Source organism: Saccopteryx bilineata, chromosome 8 (assembly GCF_036850765.1).
Source record: "Saccopteryx bilineata isolate mSacBil1 chromosome 8, mSacBil1_pri_phased_curated, whole genome shotgun sequence".
In the NCBI taxonomy this organism is placed as follows: Eukaryota; Metazoa; Chordata; class Mammalia; order Chiroptera; family Emballonuridae; genus Saccopteryx; species Saccopteryx bilineata.
Window position 1 is genome coordinate 80249956 of NC_089497.1, and position 13687 is coordinate 80263642.

At 31.8% G+C, this 13687-nt stretch overlaps 1 protein-coding gene across 6 annotated transcripts in view; it reads right to left on the reverse strand.

Moving 5' to 3' along the window:
* Window positions 1-13687, reverse strand: part of NAALADL2 (N-acetylated alpha-linked acidic dipeptidase like 2) — a 1182199-nt gene that overhangs the window by 396733 nt on the left and 771779 nt on the right. For all 6 annotated transcript variants that reach the window (XM_066241017.1, XM_066241013.1, XM_066241011.1 and 3 more), the window contains 2 exons: window positions 11011-11216; window positions 6968-7087 (listed from right to left, as the gene is read on the reverse strand). In XM_066241017.1, the coding sequence (XP_066097114.1) occupies window positions 6968-7087; window positions 11011-11216 (326 nt within the window). The remainder of the gene's footprint in view (window positions 1-6967; window positions 7088-11010; window positions 11217-13687) is intronic.

The window sequence follows — 13687 nt, forward strand, 5'->3', positions numbered from 1 at the left end:
TTTAGAAAATCATCACTATTTACTTGAGGTGTACAGAGCACTGACTAATATATGGATGATCAAATTCTGTTTTTCTAAAGGCAAAAATCAATATAGTCTCTGATCTACGAAAGATAATTTCAAAAAATAAAGGTGGAACAACAATATATAGAGAGAGATGTATGTGCTTGTATTGCATCTAAATGTTTAAAATTATTATTTGGGATAAATCTTATTTTATCATTAATTTCAAACTTATTTCGAATGAAGGCAGTTGTGTATTATTAACTAAGAGGGCACTGATCCGTTTATCCTTTATTGTACAAGGACAATGAAAACTATTTTATTTATTTATTTATCTATTTATTTTTAAGTGAGAGAAGGGGAGAGAGTGAAGCAGACTCCTGCATGCACCCTAACTGGGATCTACCCAACAACCCTTGTCTTGAGCCAATGCTCAACTATTAAGCTATTTTTAGCACCTGAGGCTGACATGCTCAGTCCAGCCAAGCTACCCTCATTACCTGGGACCACATTCAAGCCAATTGAGCCACTGGCTGCAGGAGAGGAAGTGAGAGAGAAGATGGAGAGAGAGGGAGGGAGAAGCAGATGATCTCCTGTGTGCTCTGACTGGGAATCAAACCTAGGACATCCATACACTAGGCCATCACTCTATCTACCGAGCCACAGGCCAGGGTAAAAAAATTTCTTTTTTTTTCTTAAATGAGAAGTAGAAAGGCAGAGTGACAGACTCCCACATGTGACCTAACTGGGATCCACTCAGCAAGCCCCCTACTGGGGTGATGCTCTGCCCAATTGGGGCCATTATTCCATTGCTCAGCAACTAAGCTATTTTAGTGCCTGAGGCAAGGCTATAGAGCCATCCTCAGCCCCCTGGGCCCACTTGTTCCAACAGAGCCATGGCTGCGTGATGAGAAGAGAAGAGATAGAGAGAGAAGGGAAAGAGGGAGGGATGGAGAAGCAGATGGTTGCTTCTCCTGTGTGCCCTAAGTGGGAATCGAACCCAGGACATCTATACACTGAGCCAACACTCTATCACTGAGTCAAACAACCAGGGCTCAACAATTATTTTCAAGAAAGTCTTTTGTTAATTTACAAGAATTTTTATTCCCTACTCATTTAGAGAACCTGAGTATACCATTTATCTCTAGATAACATGCCATAGTTAGCAGCAGAATGGAAAGCATTCTATATATATAAATATATGTAGTGACTACTCAAATGTTTGTGAGTTAGAAAGAATAATGTGTCCCTTAAAATCAATACTAAATAAAGTTCAACATGTTTTGTGTAATAATATACTGAAACAAAAATGATGTTAGAAGACTTCCATAAGAAACATTAATAATTAAAGGAAGTGTTGCTACCAGTAAGAGAGTAAAAAGTCAAGCCACACCCTAGGAGATGAATTCACAATGTGTAACAAACAAAAGACTTGTATAGAGAATATATAAAGAACTCTTAAAAAAAAAAAGAACTCTTACAAACTGATAAGAAAAACATGATCAACTCCCTTTTAAAAATAGGCAAAAGACTTGAATAAGCCTTCACAGAGGAAAACACACCAATAGCCAATGAGTATATATATATATATGAAAAAAGGATACTCAATATTATTAATCATCAGAGAAATTACGATACCAGCATGTATCTATAAGAATGGTCATACCAACTGTTGGTAATAGGCAGTAAATAGAACTTTTATATATTAGTAGTGTAATTTGTACAAGTACTTTGGAAAACTCTTTTGCAATATCTACTGAAGTTAAACATATGCCTACCCTGTGACCTAGCAATGATATATTTAGATAAATACCCAAGAAAAATTTTATTTTAATTATTATTTTTTTTTTGTATTTTTCTGAAGCTGGAAATGGGGAGAGACAGTCAGACAGACTCCTGCATGCGCCCACCAGGGGCGACGCTCTGCCCACCAGGGGGCGACGCTCTGCCCCTCCAGTGCGTCACTCTGTTGCGACCAGAGCCACTCTAGCGCCTGGGGCAGAGGCCAAGGAGCCATCCCCAGCGCCTGGGCGGGCCATCTTTGCTCCAATGGAGCCTCGGCTGCGGGAGGGGAAGAGAGAGACACAGAGGAAGGAGAGGGGGAGGGGTGGAGAAGCAGATGGGCGCTTCTCCTCTGTGCCCTGGCCGGAAATCGAACCTGGGACTTCTGAACGTCAGGCAGACACTCTACCACTGAGCCAACTGGCCAGGGCTACCCAAGAAAAATTAATTCATCTATTCTACCAATGCAGAAGAATAAAAATAATCATTATATTCATTATTGCTAAACCCTAGAAAAACATCATCCAATTTTAAATGACCACCAACTACAAAGAAAAATTAGAAAATTCAAATCTGGATTTCTTATGGTACCATGTAGATAGTCACTGAATTTTTAAACATTTTACTGGTTTTTGTCAAAAATACTTTTTATGTATAATTGATGTACTTTTTTCACCTATAATAGACATATTAGCATTACCATTATAACACAAATTTTAGTTATTTCACTGTATTTTATTAGTAGCATATAAATATTAAGTAAAATATTAATGAGTCACAGAGAAGTAATTTAGAATATGAAAAATATATATTTATTTCTTAAATATTTGTGGATTTTTTACTAATATTAATACTTAAGATATTTCATTCTAAAACTTAAAAGCTAATTTTAAGTCACCTTTTTTTTTCTTAAAAAAAGTCAGTAGCATAAAGAAAGATGAATAAGCACATTCAAAATAGTAACAAAAGTACCAGGATAATATCAACCACAAAAAGCCTTGATTATTGGCCTTTATTTACCTCTAAATAGTAAATAACAATTGGTACATCATTGCTACTTTCAGAAAACAAACCACTTTATTAGCTATCAGTGTTTTAACCAATAATAATAATAATAATAAAGTTTTTAATCGCTTTTTAAAGTTATAATGAAAATTTTCAAATAAATCCCCCCAAAGAGAGAGAACAATGAACTCTCATGTTTCTATTACCCAAATTGGTAACCATCACTTTTCACTATTGCTTCTTCACAAATTTAAAAAAAATCCTATAATCACTAATAGTTCATTCTACTTAATTAAACATTTCCAAACATTTAAAAGATTCCATTCTCTCATTCAGGATGATTTAGTTCAAATTTAATGGACTAACTTCAGAGAAATGGTGTCTTTTCTTAATGTCAATGATTTAATTTGTTTTTAATTTCTCTCTATTTCAAAATCAAAGTTAGAATATCAAAACAGAAGAACAGCTTCAAAAATATTAGAGTCATCCCAATCACAACTGACTGTTTCTTAGTGGTCTTGAAGATGTAGAAATGCTGAAATGTATATCATGAGTCACTCTTAAAAACCATTATGCTTAGTAAATGAAGTCACAAAGGGCTACATACTACATTATTTCTTTTAATGATATTTTGAAAGAACAAGTTATAAGGGCAAAATCAAATCAGTGTTTTCCAGGAACTAGACATGAATATAGCAGACTGAATGTAGAAGAGCATGATGGGAAGTTTGGTGGTGATGGAAATGTTGTGTGTTTTGACTCGGATGATGTTTACATAAGATTGTATATGTTTGTCAAAATTCCTTACGCTTAACAAGGGAAAATTTTACTATGTAAGTTTTATCTGAATTTATTCAATGCATCTAACTTAATGAAAAGAATACCATTCCAAGATGTGATGGCCATGTACGGTAGATAATCATCTTTGATTGGGATAACATACATATAATGAAGTTTAAACTTGTGTTTGATTTAGGGCAACCATTCTACTTTTTTGTTTTCTATCAATCTTGTAATACATTAAAATATCCTATATGTGTCCAAGTTTTTTAATAAATAAAGAACTATATATTAATTCTATAAAGATTCATGTTTAATTTTACCACATAAAATTATCCAGATTTTCTGAAATCTGTACTTCTATCCAAGAGTAACTAATATTCTATATAGCTTTATGTCATCTACAATTTAGTCAGCATGCTTCTTTATAGAAAATATTGTTTAATGTAGAAAAATAATTTTGAATTTTTTTAATTTTCCTGAATTATCATAAGTGATTTGTATAGGATAACAGAATCTAAATAAATTAATAATATATAAAGATAATAAAGACTGTTAACATTTATTTCTGTAAGTGAAATTATACATGTTCTAATATTACAATTAAGTTATGTATATATTTTTTAGCGAGAGAGGAACAGGAAGTAACAGACAGACGGGAAGGGAGAGATGTGAGAAGCATCAACTCATAGTTGTAGTACCTTAGTTGTTCATTGATTGCTTTCTTTTAGGTGCCTTGACTAGTGACTTTAGCTGAGCCAGTGACCCCTTGCTCAAGCCAGTGACCATGGGTCATGTTTATAATCCCATGGTCAAGCCAGGGACCCTTCAGTCAAGCTGGTGAGCCCACGCTCAAGCCAGCAACCAAAGGTTTCGAACGTGGCGTCCTCAGTATCCCAGGTTGACTCTCTACCCACTGTGCCACCTCCTGGTCAAGCTAAGTTATATTTTTAAAGAAACATTTTAAATCTTTCCTTTAATGCCACTGGTGGTAAATTATCTTAATGAATTCATGTAAATCACTGTTGTTTTTTTCTTTCTTTTAGTTCTCTTAATCTTTATATAGTTGAATGTGATATATTTTAAAGAAAATAAATATGTGATTTAAAGTTTTTTTATGCAAAGGTACTATAAATTATATATATATAAATTTTAAAGTATAAAATAAATAATCCCCATGTTTCAAAATTGCATATGCAATTTTTCATTTGTTTGAATTTATGATAATCTTCTACTTCTAAATTGTCCTATGAATACACACATAAATAGATACAATCTCAACTAAAATAAATTTATTTTCAATACATATTTCAGTTCATTTTTAGATTAGTATGTAACATTTTCAATTATAGAACAAGAGTCGCCTCACAAATAAAGAGGTATCTCTGATATATCACTATTTATCACTGAGAAACCCTGCTGAACTTTTAGATATTAATTATATTTAGATACTAATATTTTACAATGGTGTGTTATAAAATGTACAAAGACATTACAAAAGGAATTATATACTCAGATATTTCTATAAACATGAAATTTCCACAGATATGTATTTCTAGAGACATGATACTCATTAAAAGTTTATTATTTCTAATAACCTATAATTTTCAATGATTACATATCCCCAAATTTTCAAAATAGGAAAACTATAATATATGAGAAGGAAAAGAATTAATTCTTAAATTAATTTCTCCAAATATCTGGATACTTGAGCTTATACTTTCTTCTTTTTGATCACCTACTTATTCAGAAATATGTTAACTTCCCAAGAGAGTTATCTGCTCTGATTTTCCTCTTTTGAGTTTTTTCCCAGGCAGATAAGAAAGTCAGAGAATTCAAAGTAGTACCCAGAAAAAAAAGAAATTTACTTACAGGTCTGAATATAATTTAGGGTATGCATATAGGGTTTAATTTATTTTAAATGTACATATTTATCCACTTCACCTTTTACAATGTATTCTTTATTATACTACACATGGAAATGCTAATAAAAGCAATTAAACTAGAAAATACTTTATAAAAGTCATAAAATGTTAGTTTGTATTAAATTTCAATAAAAAATATGGCTAAGCCAAAGCACTGTTCATTATCCTTTCTTTTTCTAATTCAGTTTCTGTGATACTTATTGGAAACTTTGTGGGCATAAAAAGGTCATTGCTAATACACACCACTACCTTGTCTTAGGGGTTGGGAAGAAACCATTTTCCAGGGGTGGTAGGATTGCTTTCATTCTGAAGAATGACATAGCATTTTTATCTGCAGTTAAAGACTGTAGAAATAAAAGTATAAACTCCACTAACAGACAAAATAAAATGTTGTACAAAATACTTTGAAACAAGTGAGAAGTGCCTACATTTTATTTCTTTTTTTTTTTTTAGCTAGAGGTAGGGCACACAGAGACAGATAAGAAGGGAAAGAGAGAAAAAACACCAACTTGTTGTGGCATCTTAGTTGTTCATTGATTGCTTTCTCATATATGCCTTGCTGAGCCAGTGACCTCTTCCTCAAACCAGTGACCTTGGGCTCAAGCCAGTGACCTGGGGCTCGAGCCGGCAACCTTGGGTTTCAAGCCAGCGGTGACTATATTTATTAAAATAAATAAATAAATAATGAGACATTATTCTAAACTACATGATATTTTTGAAGTTACTTTGTAGAAAAATGCATGTTATTTATTTCCGTGCTTTTTTAATTATTATTTTAAAAATATCTTGAATTTAGTTATCAATATATTCTTGCAGTTAGACACAGGTCCTGCTTACAATGTACTTGAAAACATAGGATAAGTCCCAAATTTTTCTCAAAACATGAATGAGGAGAAAAAAAATCCAAAAGTAACAAAGTTGATGACAAAATGAGAAAACTGTCAGAATTGGGAACTGAAAACTAAATTCAATTTTTAAGAAATAAATTTATATTCATAACTAGAACTTTATATTCTTAAATATAACTATAACTATAGCAGAATAATAAGTGAAAATTTTCAGGAAATAAGAAATTAGTTGAAGGGATATTAATAAAAACTCAGCAAAGGTCATTCCTTAAAACACACATGGTTTTATGCATATGAAAATATAAAGAAATATCAAATTATAGAGTAAATAGAAGTGTTGCCTAATTATTTTAAATTCTTTTCTTTTTTTAATTTTTAAATTTATTTATTCATTTTTAGAGAGGAGAGAGAGAGAGAGAAGAGACAGAGAGGGAGAGAGAGGAGAGAGAGACAGAGAGAGAGAAGGGGGGAGGAGCTGGAAGCATCAACTCCCATATGTGCCTTGACCAGGCAAGCCCAGGGTTTTGAACCAGCAACCTCAGTATTTCCAGGTTGACACTTTGTCCACTGCGCTACCACAGGTCAGGCTGCCTAATCATTTTATAATGAAGTGGTTCACCTTACCTCTGCTACGAGTTGCTGAAGAGATGGTGAAGCTACAGAATACAGAGTTGAGTTGCCTGTTATGGGACTATGGAGACTAACATAAGCCACAACATTTCTCTGCAGAACCTTCTTAAAATCCTGAAATAAAAAAACAAAAAAACAAAAAAAAATCTATCTTTAATATTGATAAAAATAAAAGATTCTATTTAATCAGTTACATATTGAATAATAAACATTTCCACTTAAAATCATTACATTGTACAAGTACTTTAAAAATCCATATGATTTATTAAGAGCATACAATGTCATAAAAGGATATTAAATAAATATGATGAGGAGTTAAAGATAACTTTTTGATAAAATATTTTAAAGCATGCTCTTGAATGAAGTTAAATTTTAAGAGGTTAAATGGTTAAAATATGAGATTCACCTCCAAAGTACAGAATGGAATATTTGGTCTATGGATGGCACTTAATTTTACAGTCTTTGAATTACAGAACAGACAAGGGAAAACTACTTCAGTGATTAATAAACCAACTCTTTTAAGCAATGAGCTACTTTTTGCACAAAGTAGTTCTTTATTCTGAGCAAAATGGAGCACAATACAATTGTGTCCCTGAACATATTACCTGAAATAAAACCTGATACATTTTACACACATTAGTAGCATAAAATGATTCAATAGAATAGTTTTTTCACTTCTCTATTGAACTTTACCCCTCAAAATTGAAGACCAATGATCATATTAATAATATACCATTACTAAGAAGTCCCTGTTATATTTTTCTCTTTTTCTTGAACAAATATTTAATGAGTAATTACCTTGGTGGCAGTTCTATAGAAATTTCCTAAAATCATATTACTTCTTGTCTTAGGAACATATATTTCTTCTTCTGACACTATCAACTGAAACTGCAAGGCTTTGCAATACCTAGGAAATCAATGCTACTCTTATTTTATGTTGAAAATTCAGTTGGAGGTGAATCTCATATTTTAACCATTTAACCTCTTAAAATTTAACTTCATTCAAGAGCATGCTTTAAAATATTTTATCAAAAAGTTATTTTAACTCCTCATCATATTTATTTAATATCCTTTTATGACATTGTATGCTCTTAATAAATCATATGGATTTTTAAAGTACTTGTACAATGTAATAATTTTAAGTGGAAATGTTTATGCCTCTGCAAGAGAGGTGAAAAGACAATTTACTTAAAATTACTAAGTATTTAAAAAAAAGAAATGATAAACTTTAAACTCAAGAGCTCTGCTTTACACATAATAGTATTTTTTTAAGTCCAGTATTATAAAAGCACTATAAGAAAGCAGCTTCTCTTTATACACTAGCACATAGACATTATATATATATATTAGTCCATTTAATTCTCAAGGGACCCTTGAGATATGACCATTATTGTACTCATTTGAAAAATCATGTCTTGGGGAAGTAATTCTTGCCTAAGGCCACGTTTTGTGGTAGAGAGGATTTTAACTTAGACTTGTTTGACTCTGAATTTTGTAGTATGTCTATAATAGCCTGTGAAAAATGAAGATGCTTCACAGGTACTTTCTGAAGAATCAATTTAATAAAATGTTATTATTCTTCCCAATAATCAAGATCAGTATTGAGTCAATTCTCTATCTACTCTATCATTATAAAATTCATTTTTAATTTTTTTGACCAAAATTTTAAAATATTTTTAATTATATCTGTGGTTTCAAGGGGTTCCTGTGTAAACAAAATTAAATAGTACAATATGACATGTCAACTAATTTTTTCCTCATTTACCTTCATGAGGAAATATAGTTAGAGCATAAATTGGTTTCAGTCTAAAAGAAAATGTTCCATTTTTTTTAAGAGTAGATTTGATAAAAGTGAACAGAACAGAAAACTAATAGTTTTCTAAATTCTTCAACTAGATAGTTACAAAATGATTTCATAAATTGTATTGAAATCATTTTTTGAGATATTGTAACTCAAATAGTATATTTTAAAAGCTAATAATCAAATCTATATGTTATTCATCTTTTATTTATTCATATATCTTTGCCCAAAGAGTCATGTAAACAGGCCAGAAAAGGACTAACTACATAATTAGTTGTCAAATATGCATACATACATAAATATCTAGGATACAAGTTCTTAATCCTTTTAAATAGGAAGAACCTTTTCCAGCATAAAGTTTCTTATGGACTCCTACATTACTGTAATTATAATTTTAGTATCTGTTGATTGAGAAAATATTAAATCACCAAAAATTACAACAGATTGTATAAAACTTAAATGAAATTTGCATTTTATTAACCACAAAATACCTACTTAATTTAAAAATATAATTGCTCACATTCACCCAAGGCTACAAGAATGATTCAACTCAAAGGCTGCACTGTATGATGCTCATATAAATTCAGAACTTTTTGCAATACACTTCCCCTTGTATAGGAGTTCAAGATATTTAAGTTAAAAGCTAATAATGTTAGATATTTTTGAGTGCTTAAGTTAAAAAAAAATGTTTTCAGAACACAGTTTAGAAATATGCATATTACTTTAGGATTAACATAAATTTATTTTGAAAGTTATTAGAGAGTTATAAAGAAGGCTATATAATATAGTAGAAAACATTTTTGGAATTGAAAAAGAATCTTCAAGACAGTATCTTAAAATGTGCCTAATTATAACAGAAACAAAAAAACATTCTTTTCTTTCTGATATATTCTGAATTATTAAAGTCAGCATAAATCACAAATATAGTACACAAATTGTTGGGGTTTTCTTAACTTTTTTTTATAACTTTAATCAAAGAATTAGGAATAGAAGTTTGGGAGATTGTTTTAGATGTTACATTTTCCATCTTACTAAAAAATAGGTTCCTTCAATAAAGGAAATGATTCACTTGAATTACTTTTTTTTAATATAGAACAAGCATTCATTCTATTAATTTACATGTGGAAAAGCATTCTAGTATATAATGTGGGAATTTCAATACATTTTACACTGTAATTTTATCTCAACTTTAAGACTTTTCTTTCCTTTAAGTTAAAGACACACTTGTTATTTTCTTTTCTCTACAGTTTTGATATTTTCTTTGATATTCAATAGACATTTGATTTATTTATTTAGTTTTGAGGGTTTAAGTTAAAAAAAATGAAACAAGAATTTCCCGTTATTTAGAATCTTTTTCTCCAAAGTTGAGGTAGTGAATAAACTTAAATGGTTTTACTTTCCTACCTAAAACTGCATAGGTTTTATTTCCTACATTGTTTCCATTGCACCTCTTCCTTTTTTTAATCAGAAAAATATAAAAAGTAAATAGACTATGTAAGAGTTTCACAATATTTTCATTTTTGTTAATATGATATCAATCTAATTATCAATTGTCATATTCCATTTAAACAGTGTATCTGTGAGATACAGATATAGAAGCATTTGAAACTAAGTAATCCAGTTTTTTTCTGTGACCCACTCATTTGAACAGAGACCTGTAAGGTAGGTAGGTATTTATGTGGATAGTTACGGAGGAAAAGGAAGATAGGTGTGCAAGAGTAGAAGGAAGAAGGAGTGGAAGGAGGGGAAAAAAGACTTAAAATACCCACTATTCTAAGTCCTGTCTCTAAATTGCATGCTAAGTTATAATGCTAAGGTTCTAAACATTTAATGTAGGAGATTGTTTCCTAATTCCAGATAATTGTTAGAAAGTTTTAAAAACAAACAAAATGGTAGGTAAGACCTTATCATTTATTGTCCCGTGTCTGTCACACTGTCTAAGGAGATAACACAATAACCAAGTTAACACTATTGTGGGATATTCAAGTTTGTAGATTTGGAAACAACAAGAATAAGTGAGTGGCAGATCGCACACAATTTACGGTGGTATAACTCCAATTCTCCTTCATTCTTATCAGCAATGTAACAGATAAGAAAGACATCCTGGTTGAGATGCACATTCTTGTCCTTGGCTTTGACCATTTTACTTTGTCTACTATAGTTGGAGAGAAAGAGAGTTAGGGAAAGATAGAAAGAGAAAGAGAGAGAGAGAGAATACCAATGAATGTACATTTACCTCTCCCCATTCATACGAGCCAATATTGCCAAACACTGTTCCTCCCCAGGAACAGAAAGCAATACTGCGGTCTGGTCTCCACCCTGTCTTAACTCTTAACATCAAGGCCTGAATAAAAGCCGTGATTATGGCAGTGCTACTGGCCCATTCTTGTCCACTATAACTGGGTGCAGTATGATGTCGGCTGCCAACTATGATATACCGGTCTGGAAATAGAAAGAAACAAGAGCCATTGAAACAAAATAAAACCTTAACAATAAATTTAATGACATTTAAATAATCCTATTGCACAACTGAGAAACAATTATGCAAAATTATTCTAATAATTAAAACTACTTTACATTTTCCACCCACTGTCTTGATTCACACATCTGTGTATATCAAAGCAGAGGCAGCTGCTAAATCCAATTATGAATCCAAAGCTTAGATCCATATTACTGTCCTCTGCAACATGCATATTAATTAATGAGGTATACAAATATGCTACAATAAAAACTTTATCTAACATTTTCCCAGAATCATAGTGGGAAGTGGACTGTAAACAATGTGTGTATGCTCAGTAAATATTAATGAACTGTTAATACATTGAGGGAACAGTTATTTGGTAGCTGTAAAAATTAAAGATATGGTAGTCATGTATGGAATTTGCAATAAATGAAGTACTTAGGGAATTAATTATAATTTCCAACTATAGTTTTAGCCTCTCTTCTTTCTCTGAAGACTGAAAAATCAACATCAAAAGGCATCCAATTACTGTAAAATTGCCCTGGCCGGTTGGCTCAGTGGTAGAGCGTCGGCCTGGCATGCAGGAGTCCTGGGTTTGATTCCCGGCCAGGGCACACAGGAGAAACGCTCATCTGCTTCTCCACCCCTCCCCCTCTCCTTCCTCTCTGTCTCTCTCTTCCCCTCCTGCAGCCAAGGTTCCATTGGAGCAAAGTTGGCCCGGGCGCTGAGGATGGCTCTATGGCCTCTGCCTCAGGTGCTAGAATGACTCTGGTTGCAACAGAGCAACGCCCCAGATGGGCAAAGCATCACCCCCTGGTGGGCATGCCAGGTGGATCCTGGTCGGATGCATGCAGGAGTCTGTCTGATGATGCCTTCCCATTTCCAACTTCAGAAAAATACAAAAAAAAAATTTCCTTTTTCTGTATTTTATTTAATGTAATCATATAAAATCTATTAGATTCACAATTAAATAGGTTTCAATGAAACAACAATGTGACTATTCCATGTATGTAACTAATATTATGAATAAGATAGGCTAAAAAAATACCTCTAGAATTTCCTCTAATTTATCAGTGAGTGTTATTGGTACCAGAGCTTAATTTATTTGCTTAGTGGCTTTGTGCATGTGTGTATACAATTTTTTCATTGAGTATTACTTCATTAGGAGATGTCTCATAGCTTGATGCTTGAGTGTGCAGACACTGAAGCCTACCTACATAGATTTGAAACCAGGCTATACAATTTACTAGTTGTGTGACCTTGGAAAGCTTTTTTAACCTTTCTCTGTCTTCATTTTTTTTAAACTATAAAAGGGGGAAAAGATAATACATACAGCATTCAGTTATTCTGAGTTTTAAGTGAGTTACTAATTATAAAGTACTTTGAACAGTGCCTGACACATAATAAGATCTACATTATGTGTGGAATATATTAATCACAAGTTGACTCACGGTATCAACTCATGGTTTCCTCATGGGAAACATCATTATGTGAAGCTATTTTAGTTTTCCACACTGTTATTGGACCAGCAACAACTTTGATCTGTCAACATTTCATCCAAATTTAATTAATGATATATATAATGTGCCTGTAAATGTTGAAACTTTGAAAATGTATTCCTCATTTCCCAGATGTGTGTGTGTGTTTTGTTTGGAATTGTCTTTATTCAAAATAAATGTCTAAAAATCTTAATATTGACTGATGATTATATCTAATTTCAGTCACTAAAATTATGTGATATTTTTTGTATAGAATTTAAATAAACAAAATTTGAGAAGTTTTGCTTATATGCACTGAAAACTACTGGTACATTGATTCAATTTTTTTCTCGATTGAATTTCCCTTATTGAAATTCAATTGAGAATTTACCCTAAAGATAATATAATATTGTATAATTTGGTTTTTCAATAATAACTTGAAAATACAATAATGTTGATAAATAGAGGGATGGGCAAAAGTAAATTCACAGTCTTTGTATGGAAAAAGATATGCAGGCTATGATTGTTACAATAGCTTTATTGACTCTGTGTTTGTGTACTAAAAACAGTAAACCTACTTTTACCAATCACTGTATTTCTAGTACTTCAATTAGAGATGCTTACGATAGAAACTTATTTTAATGCAATGGTAACAATTTTCAAATTTACTCATATGTTGTGTTCTGAGTGGAGGTTGTTCAACACTGCTAGTGTAAAGATATCAATGAGATTATATACCTCCCATTAATTTTGTAAGAGTTTGCTGGCAAGAAATGGTGATATAAAACTTGAGCTCAGAAATCTCTGGGTTAGAAATGATAGGGTCAATTTGACTAAAGCCAGAGAGAAGAATAATTGTCCAAGGACAACTTGATTAAATGTTCCAACCAAATTAATAGAAGTGTCATGAAGATACACAAAAGATTCTTGTTTTCTCTACTGGATAACAAGAAAGACAGTAACATGTGATTCAA